The sequence below is a fragment of the Stegostoma tigrinum genome, chromosome 3, assembly GCF_030684315.1.
Source record: "Stegostoma tigrinum isolate sSteTig4 chromosome 3, sSteTig4.hap1, whole genome shotgun sequence".
Taxonomy (NCBI): domain Eukaryota; kingdom Metazoa; phylum Chordata; class Chondrichthyes; order Orectolobiformes; family Stegostomatidae; genus Stegostoma; species Stegostoma tigrinum.
The window spans coordinates 111,416,084-111,433,593 of record NC_081356.1 but is presented as its reverse complement, the minus strand read 5'-3'; the positions used below and the strand labels follow the sequence as shown (position 1 = coordinate 111,433,593).

Sequence of the window (17,510 nt, the reverse complement as noted above, 5' to 3'; positions counted from 1 at the left end):
TCGAGAACGCCCTTGACCGCGTCTCCCGCATTTCCCGCGACACATCCCTCACACCCCGCCCCCGCCACAACCGCCCCAAGAGGATCCTCCTCGTTCTCACACACCACCCCACCAACCTCCGGATACAAAGCATCATCCTCCGACACTTCCGCCATCTGCAATCCGACTCCACCACCCAAGACATTTTTCCATCCCCACCCCTGTCTGCTTTCCGGAGAGACCACTCTCTCCGTGACTCCCTTGTTCACTCCACAATGCCCTCCAACCCCACCACACCTGGCACCTTCCCCTGCAACCGCAGGAAATGCTACACTTGCCCCCACACCTCCTCCCTCACCCCTATCCCAGGCCCCAAGATGACATTCCACATTAAGCAGAGGTTCACTTGCACATCTGCCAATGTGGTATACTGCATCCACTGTACCCGGTGTGGCATCCTCTACATTGGGGAAACCAAGCGGAGGCTTGGGGACCACTTTGCAGAACACCTCCGCTCGGTTCGCAATAAACAACTGCACCTCCCAGTCGCAAACCATTTCCACTCCCCCTCCCATTCTTTAGATGACATGTCCATCATGGGCCTCCTGCAGTGCCACAATGAAGCCACCTGAAGGTTGCAGGAACAGCAACTCATATTCCGCTTGGGAACCCTGCAGCCCAATGGTATCAATGTGGACTTCACCAGCTTCAAAATCTCCCCTTCCCCCACCACATCCCAAAACCAGCCCAGTTCGTCCCCTCCACCCACTACACCACACAACCAGCCCAGCTCTTCCCCTCCACCCACTGCATCCCAAAACCAGTCCAATCTGTCTCTGCCTCCCTAACCTGTTCTTTCTCTCACCCATCCCTTCCTCCCACCCCAAGCCGCACCTCCATCTCCTACCTACTAACCTCATCCCACTTCCTTGACCTGTCCGTCTTCCCTGGACTGACCTATCCCCTCCCTACCTCCCCACCTATACTCTCCTCTCCACCTATCTTTTTTCTCCGTCTTCGGTCCGCCTCCCCCTCTCTCCCTATTTATTCCAGAACCCTCACCCCATCCCCCTCTCTGATGAAGGGTCTAGGCCCGAAACGTCAGCTTTTGTGCCCCTGAGATGCTGCTGTGTTCACCCAGCCTCACATTTCATTATCTTGGATTCTCCAGCATCTGCAGTTCCCATTATCACTCACACCTGCCTATTGGGTATCCTTTACTGTTTCATCTGGTCCTCCCCCTTCTCTGCTGCTCAAGGCTTACACAGTTCCAGTGTAGCCATTTTGCTATTGTATTCTGTGCCTCAGTTAATAACGACGTGTCCCATAAACCTCCTTATTACCTGCCCTGCTACCTTTAGCGATCTGTTGGGTATCCATGCTTAAGCTGCCCTGATGATGTCTTTCTTGCAATCCTTCAGCTAACATTTTTTTTGGTCACTCTTGCTGTCACAGCTTTAGTATTGTCTTCACCTGGTGTTATTATGTCGCTGACTGTGAACTGAACTATGCGTTTAATCATGATTTCAATGTAACTTGCTCGAGGGTCTGTGAGAAAGGACAAATTGGCTCAGGTTCCTAATTCTGATTATCCTGTAAGTTTTTCTGGAAGTGAACACTTAGCTGCCAGTGACAATCTGAGACCAAATGGCTCGCTCTCTCAGTTTGCAATGGCAAGTTGTGTGAAGCACTCGAAGACTGTTTTCTGTGGAATTTGATTCTGTTATTTGCCTTCAGGCAAGGGAGGAAACTGGGGAAAAAAGAATCAATTAACTTTTAAGATAACAAAGTGTGAAGCTGGATGAACACAGCAGGCCCAGCAGCATCTCAGGAGCACAAAAGCTGACGTTTCGGGCCTGGACCCTTCATCAGAGAGGGGGATGGGAAGAGGGTTCTGGAATAAATAGGGAGAGAGGGGGAGGCGGACCGAAGATGGATAGAGGAGAAGATAGGTGGAGAGGAGAGTATGGGTGGGGAGGTATGGAGGGGATAAGTCAGTCCGGGAGGACGGACAGGTCAAGGGGGCAGGATGAGGTTAGTAGGTAGGAAATGGAGGTGCGGCTTGAGGTGGGAGCAGGGGATAGGTGAGAGGAAGAACCGGTTCGGCAGGCGGGGATGAGCTGGGCTGGTTTTGGGATATAACGGGGGTAGGGGAGACAGCCCCCGTCCCTGCCTGCCTAACCTGTTCTTCCTCTCTCCTGTCCCCTCCTCCCACCTCAAGACCTCCATTTCCTACCTACAAACCTCATCCCGCCCCCTTGACCTGTCCGTCCTCCCCAGATTGACCTATCCCCTCCCTACCTCCCCACCCATACTCTCTTCTCCACCTATCTTCTCTTCTATCCATCTTCAGTCCTCCTCCCCCTCCCTATTTAATTCAGAATCCTCTCCCCATCCCCCTCTCTGATGAAGGGTCTAGGCCCAAAACGTCAGCTTTTGTGCTCCTAAGATGCTGCTTGGCCTGCTGTGTTCATTCAGCTCCACACTTTGTTATCTTGGATTCCCCAGCATTTGCAGTTCCCATTATCTCTAATCTCAATTAACTTTTAGCTTTCTTTTGCAGTCCAAACCACTTATTCCTCTTCAGAAAGAGGTGGATCCAGATACACAGAAACAAGTGCTCACGAACTACATGTTCCCTCAGCAGCCTCGGACGGAAGATGGTAAATTTTACTACAATTTTGGAAATACCAGTTATCAGTTTCAACTTCTTTCTCACTGGAAAAAACTTGCTTGAAAAACAAATTTTAATGCATTCTTCACACTTAGATTTCAAGCACCAGCCAATAATTTGCCCAAGTGATCATCATGTGTGTGACCCCTTAGTGTGTCTTGGCAAGGTTTTTCCAATGTCTGACCCTGCCTATCTCCACAATTGTATGACGGAGCACAGAAGAAAGCTAATTCAGTTTGTAGTGTCTCGGCCGGCTCCTTATCTAATTAACCCCTTTTCCCTTAATCTTTCTCTATTTTAAAAGAAATCACTCTGAGTATTTTACTTAATTTCCTTTTGAAGGTTAATATTGAAAGTGCTTCTGTCACATTTTTAGGGATCCTCATAACCTGCTGCTTTTAACAAAATAGTTTCAGCATGGCCTGTGTTCTTTTGCCAATCGCCTTAACTCTATGTCCTTTGCTTGTTGATATGTGTTGGTGGAAAGGGGTGAAAGTTTTGGCGGTGTTTGACTGTTAATCTGATGGCTGCTTTGACTACAGTAATGTCAAAGCTGCTTCCGTGCTGTTAACATCACTTGCATCCAGCCAAGTGGAATACATACCAAAACACTCCTGACTTCTGCTTTGTAGATGGTGAAGAAATATCTGGGAGACAGAGGTGAGTTACTCACCACAGCATTCCTAGCATATTTATCTGCTCTTATGGCCAGAGTGTTTAATCCAAGTCAGTTCCTGGTCAATGGTAAGCCCCAGGATGTTGATAATGGTGAATTCAGCAATGGTAACACCATTGACTGTCGTGGGCAGGCGGTTAGATAAACTCTTGGGGATTTTTGTGGCCTGCCACATGTTATCATCCCAAGCCTGGAGTTTTGCCAGGTTTCACTACATAAGCATACAGACTGTCTTGGTATGTGAGGAGTCGCAAATGGTGCTGAACGTTGTGCAATCATCAGCGAATATATTCACTTTTGATCTTGGAACAGATAGAAGGTCATTGGCGAAACAACTGAAGATGATTGGTCCTCATGCACTACCCTACCGAACTCCTGCAGTGATTTCCTTGGACTGATTTGGTTGATTTCCAGCAAACTTGATCATCTTCCTTAGTACTTGAAATAACAGCACAGAGGCTGGTATCCTTTCACCCAGCCACCCTATATTTACACCTGCACAGTCCACTGGCTATGGCCCAGCCAGCTGGGAGTCAGTTCCCTGGACTGAGGAGATTCTAAATCTCCTGATTATATAGGTCAGCCAGAGCTTCATAATTGGCTCAGGTTAACAACTGCAGTCAAGGATCTCGTAGTCAGCAAGGTCCACCTGATTGTGATCATTCCAGTGTGGAATATGACTCCAACCAGTGGAGAGGATCCCCCCACCCACCTACCCCGATTCTCATTGGTATAACTTTGGCAGGGTCCTTGATGCTACACTGAGTCAGATGCTTAATATATAAAGCTCTGGTTTGGCTATGACTACAGATGACTTTTAGATTTAGATTTTATTGTCATGTGCAGTCAAGTATAAAAGTACAGGACTACAGTGAAAGGTGTAAAATGTCGCCACACAAGATGCTATCTTAGATATAAGTACCTGGTGTCATAAGAGCAAGGTAGAAAAAAAGAACCAAGTTAAATCTTAAACATTACAGTAATTCTAGGTTGTAAGTATTAAGCAGTAGAACATTATCTCATGTTAGCTGTAGTGTGTTCAATGAGCATGGTTGATACTCTATTTCAACACTGTTGTCCTCCTCACTCTCATTACCCCTTGTAACTCTAGTTTCTAGAAATCTTTCATAAACATATTCAATGACATGCCCTCCACAGTCTCCGCTAGAGAGTTCCATTCGCTCACCATCCTCTGTGTCAAATAATTTCTCTTGACCTTAGTTCAAAATATCCTGCCCATATTCTGAGATGATGACCCCATGTTCTAACTTTTCAGCCTGGATTTAGGTCACCACAGATTAGGGAAGATGTGAAGGTTTTTATGCACGTACAGAGGAGATTTTCCAGAATGGTTCCAGGATATCAGAGGTTTTAGCTGCAAGATCAGGGTGTGAGGTTGAGGCTGCTTTTCAGTTAAATCAGTTGAGGGGAGAGCTGATAGAGGTGGGCAAACATAGGACAGGCTTCGATAAAGTAAACAAGGAAATTAATGCCACGAGGGCAAGAGGATGCAGACGTAAGACTTTGGATAAAAGAGGCAAGGGGAACGTGAGGGAAGCGTTTTCTTGACAGTTTGGCAGTGGCCTTGAACTCTCTGAATACAAAGCAGGTTGAAAGGGAGAGATTGGATGGTTTTAAAAATAAATTGGATGGGCATTTAAAGGAATACTCCCTTGGGAATATTGATATGCAGAGGGATCTCGGTGTGCAGGTCCACAGATCACTGAAGGTGGCAACACAGGTCGATAAGGTAGTTTAAAAAGAAATACCTATGGCATGCTTGCCTTCATTGAAAGGGACGTTGAGTGAGTATAAAGGTAGACTAGTTATGCTACAGCTTTGTAGAACTTTAGTTAAGCCACACTTGAAATATTGTGTCCAGTTCTGGTCACCACACTACCAGAAGGATGTGACTGCTTTGGAAAGGGTACAGAAAAGGTTTACCAGGGTGTTACATCATATTGGAGATTTTAGCTAAGAAGAGAGCTTGGACAGACTGGGTTTATTTTCACTCGGAGTCAGCAGGATGAGGGGTGACCTGATACAAGTTTATAAGATTGTGAATGGCCCGATAGAGCAGAAAGTACGAGTCTTTTTTTCCAGGGTGGAGGGGTCAATTACTAGGAGAAACAGGTTCAAAGTGCATGGGGCCGGTGGGGGGGGGGGCGGGGGGGAGGAATGTTTGAAACAGATGTGCAAGGCAGGTTTTTCACACACAGGATGTTGGGTGCCTATAACACATTGCTAGAGGAGGCGGTGGAAGCAGACGCAACAGTGGCGTTCAAGAATCATCTGGGTGAATACATGAATAGGAAGGGAATAGAGAGATACAGATCCTATAAGTGAAGACAGTTTTAGTATGGATGGGCAAAACATGTCACCACAGGCTTGGACAGACAAAGGGCTTGTTGCTGTGCTGTATTCTTTAGTCTTGGAAATGGACTTGCCAAGCTTCGGGGACTGAGTGATTGATAGATTTGAACTGAGTAAAGTTACCACATGCTGTAAATGATTCTTCATGCTGTGATTTACAAGGCCATGTTATGAGAGAGCACCTTATGATGCTTTGTTGTTATTCCTGACTAAAATTCTACCTTGGTTCGATAGAGAATAAAACATTCATTTTTTCTCTTCCAATTCAATCCTCTGAAAGAAAGCTGCATATGTCTGCTATTGTCTACACCAGGCATTTTTGTGGCCTTGAGTTAAGTCACAGTTTGCATTGAATTGGACCCTGGAGACTGGTTGGTACATTGACATGTACAGTGAGCTTATTTCCTTTTGCTTGCTTTTGAATGCACTTCAGACAGATGTGATGAAAAGCTCTAGCTGAGAAAAAAACTACTTGAAATCATTTTTGCTGGTTTTGGTCCAGGTTTTAGGGTCAGTACATAACTTCCTCTAAATCAGCCAAACCATTCCAAAAAAGCATGAGAATTGTGGTGATCAAAAACCTAGTGCAGTGGTTTCAGTAGAAGTAGAGGGAAAGAATCTGGCTTGATGCATCAAACATGACGCGCACAGAGTGGCAAGATTTCAGTTATCCCCAGTAGCACCCTTCACTTCTGAGCCAAAAGAAAACTGTTGATAATTAAATGCAGTTTATTTACTCCACCTATTAACGCAGCACAGGTGGATTTTATGAGCCCTATAGGCAGAAAATAAATTTGGCAGCTGGAGTTTAAATGTTATCGGTTAACCCACATTTGAATATTACTTGGAGTTATAAATCAGTTTTTCAGAGAGCCTTTTGTGCCTTCCTCTGATATGTGGACGGCTCAACTAATGCGTTTCACTTTTGAAAAGTATTAAATTGCCAATGTCACTTGATTCAGAAATAAGTGAAAATCCATTAAAAATCATATTTACATTCCATAAGAGGTGTTGCATTTTCACAACAGCTCCCGCAGCAGAATTTGACTGATGGAAAATTAGCACAGGGCATTCTGCTATTATGCCTGTTTCATTAATACAAATTGGCCGTAATGCGATCAATGAATAGTGGATGCTGTTTCTATAATACAAACTTTCTGCTGTACATGTGTAGTGATTTTCTGTAGCGAGGTTACACAAGAATGTGACTGTCATGTTATAGGAGAACTACCTATATTAATTTTGTTGTACCTAAATAAATTGTTCCTTTTGACAGGGACTTTCTTGGATTTTGTAGATTTGAACTGCAAAATAAAAACCAAAGAACTACAATTTCATTCAGTTCACTATTCTGGTCTCTGTTGTATCAGTTTAACTTAATGCTTTATCCAAGGTGGACTCTTGTTTAAACTGATGCAAAGTCCTCATTATCAGCGTTACTTTCTCCCTGGTGTACCATCATCCGCCCCTTTGTCTGCCTAACTGTTGTTGTGTCTCGCGCTCTCTTTCCCTCCCCACTTTCTCTCTCCAACCCCCACCCCTCACCCCGCCGGGTGTCCATCTCTGCTCACTCTTTTTTCACCACTGGTCCCTGTCTTCAGTATATATACCACTGTTTCCTAGCTTCCGTCAGCTCTGAAGAGGAGGGTCAGTGGACTCGAAATATCAACTCTGCGTTCTCTCCACAGATGCTGCCAGATCTGCAAAACTTCTCCAGAAATTTGTTTTTATTTCAGCAAAAATGTTACCTACTATTTAAGAAAACTTTCTAATGGGAAATCATTCTGTTACTTCATTAGTGTTGTTTATTTCGGATAATGAAAGTTTCAACCCTTCACTATGGGAGGAGCAGAGGAAACAACGCGCGCAAGTGGCCTTTGAGTGTGACGAGGACAAAGATGAAAGAGAGGCACCACCTCGGGTGAGCTCAACAGACAGTCGGATTAAATGCACTTTAAGTCAAAAAATCAATTTGGGGCGTTCAAACGATAGCTATTTCATTTTAGCCTTAATTACATTCAGAGCACTCTTGCCTCAGACTTAAAATTCTGCACTTGAGCGCAAGATCAAAGCTTGAATGCATTATCTACACACTTGTGGAAGACTGAGGGAACACTGCTTTGTCATGGGTGAAAGATTAAAATGATACCTTCTCTGTTTGTACCACATGTCCTAGTAATTGTTAAGTAAAGAATGTTAAATAGTTCATATCACTATTTGAACTGCAAGGATTTATCCTAGGCAACTGATGTCACATGGATAATAAAATGTGAGGCTGGATGAACACAGCAGGCCCAGCAGCATCTCAGGAGCACAAAAGCTGATGTTTCGGGCCTAGACACTTAGCTTTTGTGCTCCTGAGATGCTGCTGGCCCTGCTGTGTTCATCCAGCCTCACATTTTATTATCTTGGATTCTCCAGCATCTGCAGTTCCCATTATCACTGTATCAATGTCACATGGAAACAGTGATAATGGGAATTGCAGATGCTGGAGAATCCAAGATAATAAAATGTGAGGCTGGATGAACACAGCAGGCCCAGCAGCATCTCAGGAGCACAAAAGCTGACGTTTCGGGCCTAGACCCTCTCTGATGAAGGGTCTAGGCCCGAAACGTCAGCTTTTGTGCTCCTGAGATGCTGCTGGGCCTGCTGTGTTCATCCAGCCTCACATTTTATTATCACATGGAAACAGATTTATTATTGGTTTCATGGTTGCTTGCAGAGTATTAGAGAGCTGTTTCTGCATCTGGGTACTTGAGCTATTACAGGGCAAACTATTAATTATGTAAATTACTTTGAAATATGCAAATGAAAGCACTTCACTGAGTTGTGTGTGGTGACTCCAATGTCAGTAATGGGCAAGTTAGCACTCCCCTTGGATGGTTTACTAATCACTGATTAACCCTGAGCCATTCATATTCATGTACAAAAGTTTAATGATGAAAATAAATAATTATTTTGCTCCATTTACATTTTCAATTGCTCTTGTTTTGCCTTTTAAATGTTGCTGTCATTGTAAAAAAATACTTTAAAGAGGAAAGCTTTCCTTCAGTATTTAAATGACAAAAAAAAATTGAGCAGTAGAATGTAGTCCTGTAAGGAATTTTCTGGGGCATGATAACTTCACTTTCAGACTTGATGCCTTCCCTTGGACTGAATTATTGGAAGTGTTCAGGCTGTTCTTTACCCTTGGGAAGGTACTCGTGGTGGACAGGGGCAAAGCAGTTGGACATTCATTTGACAAATAGATTACTGTAACTCTCAAATTGCATTTAATATTTTTTTCATTCCTCAAATGTAAAAGTATTTTCCTTGAAGTTAAAATTGTTCATGTCTGATTAATCAAGTCATGCAGTTAACTTTTCTCTTTATTTAAGAGTAGCGGGTGATGGCTATTAATTGTCTGGGCAGATCTATAATAGGCGCATTTGAGAGACTGGGTGTGAGGTAAGAAAGGTAAACCTGAGGAAGTCAATAAACTCTCTTCAAAATAAACAATATTTGTGTTGTGGTTTCAATCTCACCAACTGGCTTGGATCCTGCTTACAAAAGTAACAAGACTTTGCTTTTAAATGATAACTTCACAACAGAAGCATAATACTCCTTTTATTGAGCAATTTACATCTGTAAATAATCAACAAGAGGGGAAAAATTCCCGAAGCATTTTGTCCAAGTAAGACTAGAGGCACAGCTGTAATTTGTATGTTTGTTTTCAATGGAACTTGGAAGGGAGCCTAAGACTTAACTTTGTATGAGTTGTAAATGCACAGGAATGGATAAACATTGATTTTGGTTTGAAGTAAATTAGTGGAAATATATTAATTTCTTAATACATTTAAAACTGTTCATTGAAACAAATTTGCCTGGTGGGTTGACAAGTAAATATGAACATTTTACCTGTGGAAAAACAAAGTTCAGTTAATTCTTTTACAGTATGCACTCCGTGACTCATCAATGGCCTGTTATGTGACTAAGGGCAACTAAACTAATAAGAATGACAGCATCACCATGTAGCCACATTGATTGTTGTAACTGCTCCATGACAAGAATACTGACAAATCACTTGTATTTCAGACACCACTGTTATGCTTTAGAAATAATTGCTTTGAAAGTGCACCCCCTTATCTGAAACATGACTTGTGTAAAAGTCACCGATTTGGAAAGATATCCCTTAGTTACCCTTTAGGTAACATTTGAATGTAGTTATACAGGAAAATGTTCACGCGATTTAGATGTTTGCTTTTTTTCTAATTCTTTGTGAAATAGATGATTTAGAATGGAGTTTACAACAGAATATTTTGCAAAGCAGCAACGTTAGAAATACTGTCGAGCAATATTGTTCATTTCTACAGACTGCACCAATCGCATTTTCCAGTTTTTGATCCATAGCCCTGGAAAATATCACAGTGCAACTATCTAAATAGCAGTTAACTGTTATGAAAGATGCTTACTCGACGACCCTTCCAGCCAGTGATTTCTAGGCTCACCACACACTGTGGATGAAAATCTTTCTACTCAACTCTCCTTTAACACTCTAGTTTTCACTTTAATCAATGTCCCCTGGTTATTAATCCCTATAGAAAAAAACACCTGACCATTCACCCTGCTAAGATCTTTGTGCCCAGGCATCAGGATGAATTTATTCTGCCCTTTGGACATCTGTTTAGTTTAAATAGATTACAGTTTTTCTAATATAATTACACTCTTCCTATAACATAGTGACTGTTTTCTAACCAACATTTTGAGTTCTGGCAAAACTTCTTTGCTCCTACATTTATTTGACGAGGCATCAATTCAAGTATCCTCCTTAACCACCGACATACCCTGCCCTGATGTCAATGGATATGCACACCAAGGTCCCTTTAATCTTCAGTACTTTGGGGTCGTCACCTTTCATAGTGTGATACTTTAGCCGTTTCCAAAAACATTATCTCTCACTTTTCCAGGTGGAATTCCATAAGCCACTGCCTTGATCACCTGACCAGCCAGTTGATATCCTCCTGTAGTTTACTGCCATCCTCCTCACTATTTACCACTAATTTTTGTGTCACGTAGCATCTTCTTGACCATGCCTCCTACATCGAAGTCCAAATCATTAATGTACTCCACATACATTAAAGGGTCTATCATTGAGTCTTATGGAACCTGATTGGAAGCACACTTCCAGTCACACCTCTACCATTGCTCTCTGGTTCTTGCTTCTCAGCCAACTTTGAATCCAATGTGCCACTTTGCCATGGGCATTTACTTTTTTGACTTGTCAGCCATGAGGGACTTGGATCAAAAGCCATCCTACAGTCCATGTACATCACATCAAATACATTAACCTCATCAACACCCTTAGTTATCTCCTCAGAAGCTTGAGCAAACTTGTCAAACCAGACCTTCCCTTCACAAATGCGTGCTGACTATCGAAAATGAATCCCCCTCTTCACCCGTCTGTATTCTATCCCACAAATTCTTTCTGATATAACATCCACTGTTGAGATTTGACTGGTCTGTAATTTCCTGGTCTACCTCTTCCTTCTTTTATAGTAATGAGGCAATGTTAGCAATCATCCGTTCCTGTGGCACCTCATCCATGGCCAGAAAAGATTTAAAAATTACTGTTAAGGTCCTTGATATTTCCTCCTCTGTCTTTCTTATTATTTCAACTAGGCCTGTGGATTTGTCCACTTGTAAGAATGCTAAACCCATCAATACTTCCTCTTGCGGTCTCTCGCTTTCAATTCATTTCTTCTCCTCCATCTAATATCTATACCTGCATTGCCCTTTTCCATTTTGAAAGCTGGCACAAAGTATTTATGGATGATAGTTCCCATGTCTAGCTGGTCAACACACCAATTTTCTCTAGTCCCTAATGGGCCGTTTACTTTCTCTAGTTATTTCTTGTTCTTTAGATATTTAAAATTCTCCTTTGGATTTTCCTCCATAAGCTCCTCCATAGCTTTCCACGGTTTCTTTTTAAGTCTTCCTGCCACTCTTTATACTGCTCTAGGGGTGCTATATATAGAGTCCTCTAACATAATTGAGCTTCGTTAAGTTGTGGACACAAGGCTGCACTTTAGAGTCAAATAATTGAATTATGGTGGGGACAAAATGCAGTTCGTGAAGAGAAACACAGGTTAGGATATCTTCTGTAAGAAATAATAAGAGGGACAGTGATGCAGTGCTCATGTCATCGAGATTTATAATCCAGAGTTCTAGCTGATGTTCTGGGAATATAGGTTTGCATCATATCAAAGCAGATGGTGAAATTTGACTTGAGTAATCATCTGGAATTAAAAGCTAGCCTAGCTTAGCAGTGACTAAGTAACCACCGTCTCCCACTGTTCCTGGTGACTGGGTGCGCAGAACCGGTGTTACAGTTTAAGGATACAGGGTAAGCCACATAAGACTGCGATGAGGAGAGATTTCTTCATCCGAATAATGGTGAAACTGTGGAATTCTGTACTGCAGAAAGTGCTTGAAGCCAAAGCATTGAATGCTTCCAAGGAGGTACATGAATTTCTTAAGGCTGAAGGGATCAAATGGTATGTATAGCGTGAAAGCAGGAACAGGGTACTGAGCTGGATGATCAGCCAAGATCTTATTGAATGGTGGAGCAGGCTCAAAGAGCTGAAAGGCCTACTACTGCTCCTATTTTCTATATTTCTGTGTCAATATTTATCAAACTCCATCTGGTTCATTCTTCATGGAAGACTACTGACTGAGTCTGAATGCGCATAGCTGCTTGACCAGGCCAATTGTGGATGGTGAGGGATCCAATGAGAGAAAAATCTACTTATTCTCACCAATATACCTGCTACAGATGTGTCTGCCCATGAAGGTATTGAAATAAGTGACTACAGTACCGTTCTTGTGTACATCAAATCCCGTCTTCACGTTGAGGAATATCCTCCGTCATACTCTTTGGTACTACCATTTTGTAAAAAGGGACAGTGTTTGAGTAGATCTAGCAACTCTAAACTGGGTATCCATGAGGTGCTGTGGATCAGCTGCAGAATTGCACTCGAACACAATCTGTCACAATTTCCAAAGAAGAATGGAGAAGGGCTTTCAGGAGTAGATAAAATGACCCTTCAAATAAAGGTGACAGCACAATACAGGACAGGTTTGCTTGCTCGACAGTGGAAGCAGCATGCAATAGACAGAGCCATGAGATCCCAAGACCAGAAGTGTCACTTCCACACTGTATGGTGGTGAACAGTTTTTTTAAAAAAAAGTAGGCAGGAGTTCCACAAACATCACTGTTCTCAAAGATGGGGGAAGCCGAGAGTGCAAGTGCAGACCTGCACCCTTCCACCAGAAATGCTTAACTTTTAATCTGTCACTTCTCATTCTCAATCCCTTCACAATTATAAGCATTCTTTTCTATTTACTCTGCTCCAACCCCTGGTGATTTTAAATATATTGATCATATTTCCTCTCAGCATTTTCTTCTCTCGAAGGAAACCAGTCTCATTTTCTCCAATCTGTCTTCATAACTGAAGTTCCTTATCCCATGGATCTATCATGCACATTGTCTAGTACCTTCACATCTTCCCTCAAGCATGCAGCTGGATTTCACCATAACCTCCCTGCAATAGTACTCCAAACCTCTATTCATGAAATATAGGTCATATTCTTCTTTTTTAATCATCAGTTCAGAGACCATATTAGATAACCCTGGAGCAGATGGGACCTGAACCCAGCATTTTAGCTCAGAGGTAGGGACACTACCATTGCACCACAAGGGCATGCTTTATCAGTTCTGAGGAAGGGTCAACAGACCTGAAACGTTAACTCTGGTTTTCTCTTCTCGGATGCTGCCAAACCTGCAACTTTTGTTGTTGTTTTGCCTTATTAACTGTACTCTCCACCTGTCCTCCCACCTTTAATAATTTCTGCACATTTACACCCAGATCTATTTGTTCCTTTACCCATTTAGAGTTGTACCATTTATCTTGTATTGTTCATTCTGGTTCTCCTGACAAAAATGATCATCTCTCCTCAATATTGAATGTTTTCTTCTACCTGTGTTCCCACTGACTAACTTGCCTATGTCCTTCTCAAATTCTACACTATCCTCCTTACAATTTAGTGTTTCCAATGTTTACTTTTAAATAGTTTATCAATGTTGGGGAAAAAATGTACCTTCAATTCACAATAGTTAAAGGAATTGAATAAAAGTGTGTATTCAAATGTATAAGTTTAATTATTACAAGAGAGTGAGTAATATGGGATACATCAAGTCTATGACAGTCAACATTTGTACTTTGTATAGGACTGTAAAAGAAACATGTGTAATTAAGATCCTGATATGACCAATGAACAGTTCATTTGTTACATAATGTGCAGAACAGAAATGATTGTCAACAAAAATCCACACATCTGTTTGACATCATCCTGAACTTCAGGAAAAGTGTTAACCAACTTTTCTGTGCTGCAACAAAACCAGTAAGTTGTCAATGGAATGTTCACACATGATGCTTTTTGCTTGCATACAGGAGGGTAACTTGAAAAGATATCCAACACCATATCCTGATGAACTCAAAAACATGGTTAAAACTGCACAGAGTGTGGTACATAGATTAAAGGATGATGGAACATCAGATGATTCTGGAACTGAAATGAAGCAGAATGATGACCGATCAGTTACAACGAAAAACTCTGGTGTAGAGGTGAGAGAATATAAATTGCAGCACTAAATAAGTACATGGTAATTAGAATTTATGTCATTCAATCAATAGCCTACCAATTCATAATTTTCATTCAAAAAATGCTTACAATATCCTTTAAAAGTTTCAATTTATTTGTTTTAGTCCAATTAGATATAGATAAACTTTCACACATTCTTATGCAAAAAGTGCACACAACACAGTTCTGTATTTTATTGTTCATGCTGTTTTGGATTACTGACATCAAAGACAAATAATTTTAAGTACTTAACCCGAAATCTGAAAATTCTCCTTGCTGTTGTCTTGTCTTGAAAAGATGTAATGCCAACATGTATTTGTTAGAAGATTTTTAAAAGTATTTCTTCATATATTGCTTGAATCAGATAACCACCATGTTGCTGATGAGATGCAGAAAGTATTATTGAAAATGTGTTTGTACTTGCATAGACAATATTCTTGTAAAGGGGCTAGCACGTTTGCTCCTATTGGATTTCTTTTTGGTGAACTTGTCATTCATCCTAAAACACTGATATTGCTGGGGCCTATGTATCAGACATGCATTTAGAACTGTGGATGAGCATATGGACATACATGGAATAGTGTAGGTTAGATGGGCTTCAGATCGGTATGACAGGTCGGCACAACATCGAGGGCCGAAGGGCCTGTACTGTGCTGCAATGTTCTATGTTCCTCTAAATTCGATTGAATCTTGTCATTGACAACAGAACATTTAAATTTAGACATTGTTAATGTAACATTTTAATTTGCCTCTGAGAATTTATTATATGCTACCTCTACCAAAATGCATGTCGTGATTTGTTAATAGTACTCTTCATATCTAAATGAATTTGTTTTTTTTTGTAGATGACATATTTAAATAAAATTGTGTTATGTTTCACTATTCTGTATGGCATGAAAGATAAGATTATATTTTGAAAATTGAAGATCTGCTTTCAGTTGCAATTTTTCTAAAAATGCTGCATTCTTAGGTAACAGAATGCACCATAGAATCTAACAAATCAACAGAAAATATTGAATCCAATATGATAGAAAACTGCACAAATCAAAACATCAAGCAAGACCTAAATGACAATGTGGAAAATATTCAAACAAATGCAGTTGATGATGATGCAGAGGATATAAGTACAGCTGCCAATGATGAAGATGCACTTGAGGTATATCAGTATATCCGTATTTGCAATCTTGTTTCTAAATTACTTATGAAAGTTAAGGGACAACTGGATAGGCACAAATTTAAAAACTTTGCTAATGTCAGTGCATTGTTGAACTGTTGTAATTTCCATGTGGTTTTAATAAATACTAAACTTGTTCCTTTGCTTTTTAATGTTACAATTCAGATAGTAGGTGGTGAAAAATAGAATTGGAACCTAGTCTTTGTAAACTTTTTATAAGCTTTACCTATACAGAAACACATTCTATTTCATAAACGTCCAACCACACTTGGAGTCTGCCATTAAATGTGATCAAAGGTGAGTCCTCAACTGCATTCCTGTGGTAGTCATTAATTAACTACCAACTGAATCATAATTAACACTTACACATTTTTAGTTCAACTTTCTCTCGTTATTTAAATTTCTAATACTGTTTTATTCACTTTAGTTGTCTGATTTTATTGCTTTGATTAGAGCAAAGCAGTTATGATTCCTGTTAGTTTTGTATCAAAAGAGACCCACACCTGTACATTGAGATTTGCCTTTTATTAATTAAAATAGCATATCATTCTAGCCATGTTATCCACCTCAAGCCATGCCTGTCTCATTCCTTTCATCTTTTTTCCATACTCTCCTCAAGACAAACTCCATCAGATCCTCAATTCCACGCCTCCCAGGCCCTTCAGCCCCACCACCATTCTGTGCCATATCCACTCCCAACCATTCCTGTCTTGTCTTGGCACCAGTTACACCCCCGTGCCATTTTGTTACTTGCATATGCCAGTCAAACCCCTCTGCCCCTCCCAAATATTGTAAACTTCTGTTGTACAACCAATTCTGTTGTACATTTCACAGAAATGATCCCAGATCTGGGACAAATTTACAATTCAGTCAGTTTACAAATTGTGATGTGCTGCTGGTCAGAAGCTTAAAGCATTATAGTGCACAATGCAAACAATTTTTTAAAAATTTGCTTTTCGTTAAGAAAGCAGGAATCTCAATTTTCCACATACCACATGTATAAGTACACACAGCAAAAGGGAAATTAAGACAAATGCATGAAATGAATTTCCTTGATCAATCCTCATTTCTGTGCTTACACATTCCCAATCAAGGTAAAGAAACAGAGGTAGACAGATTCTTGACTAAAAAGAAGCCAGAAGGTATTGGAGGTAGGTAGGAAGGTGGAGTTGAGGCCACAATCAATCTTCCATCATCGTAATAAATGGCAACCAAGTTCAAAGGGCCTAAACGGCCTGCTCCTGACCCCATTTGAGATGTTTATGAAAAAGAGAACATGTATCTGTATAGTAGTTTTGCCTCCTTTGGATGTTACAAATTATTTCACAACTAATGAATGCTTGATTGTATTCAAAAATGCAATGTTATGTATTGTGCTTATAATGGCTCCAGAAACAACCACATGATGCCAGTTGTGATGTTCAGTCGAGCTGATTGACAGATAAATGTTGGCCAGGAAACCAGGAAAGCCTCTCAACTGTCCCCTCCACTATTATCATATAAGCCATTTTGTCATTTCGAGTGAATGGACAGCACTGCAGCTAAGTTATTTAAGATCTTTCATTAAGAAAATATGGAAGGTCAAAGGAAGTATATCACTGTACAGTCTGAGCTGAATACGTTCCAGCAATTTAGCTCATCTGTGAGGTTCAGTGTTCAAATTTAGTTTGTATAATTTGACTGAAATGTGACTGTGAGAATTTGGTCAAATTAAGAATTGACATTGTTTCTGTACAACAATGTTTGTGTCACTTAAAATGTTGATAAAATCCCGGGTTGTTTCAGAATTGTTGAGATTTCAGCACATTCAGAACTTTTGTAGTATCGAAGGAACCATTGTCTCCAGTTGAAATGTTATGATTATAACGTTACCATTCTTTCAGAACAAGGAAAGCTGTCAAGATTGAATTATTATTGTCCCACAATCTAAAGAGAGAAACATCTATTTGTAGCCA

General features: G+C 40.9%; 1 protein-coding gene across 2 annotated transcripts in view; it reads left to right on the top strand.

Moving 5' to 3' along the window:
- The window catches only part of erbin (erbb2 interacting protein), a 248,627-nt gene that overhangs the window by 199,777 nt on the left and 31,340 nt on the right, over positions 1 to 17,510 (top strand). For both annotated transcript variants that reach the window (XM_048525424.2, XM_048525430.2), the window contains exons 14-17: positions 2,543 to 2,642; positions 7,502 to 7,623; positions 14,192 to 14,365; positions 15,352 to 15,537. In XM_048525424.2, coding sequence (XP_048381381.1) covers positions 2,543 to 2,642; positions 7,502 to 7,623; positions 14,192 to 14,365; positions 15,352 to 15,537 — 582 coding nt within the window. The remainder of the gene's footprint in view (positions 1 to 2,542; positions 2,643 to 7,501; positions 7,624 to 14,191; positions 14,366 to 15,351; positions 15,538 to 17,510) is intronic.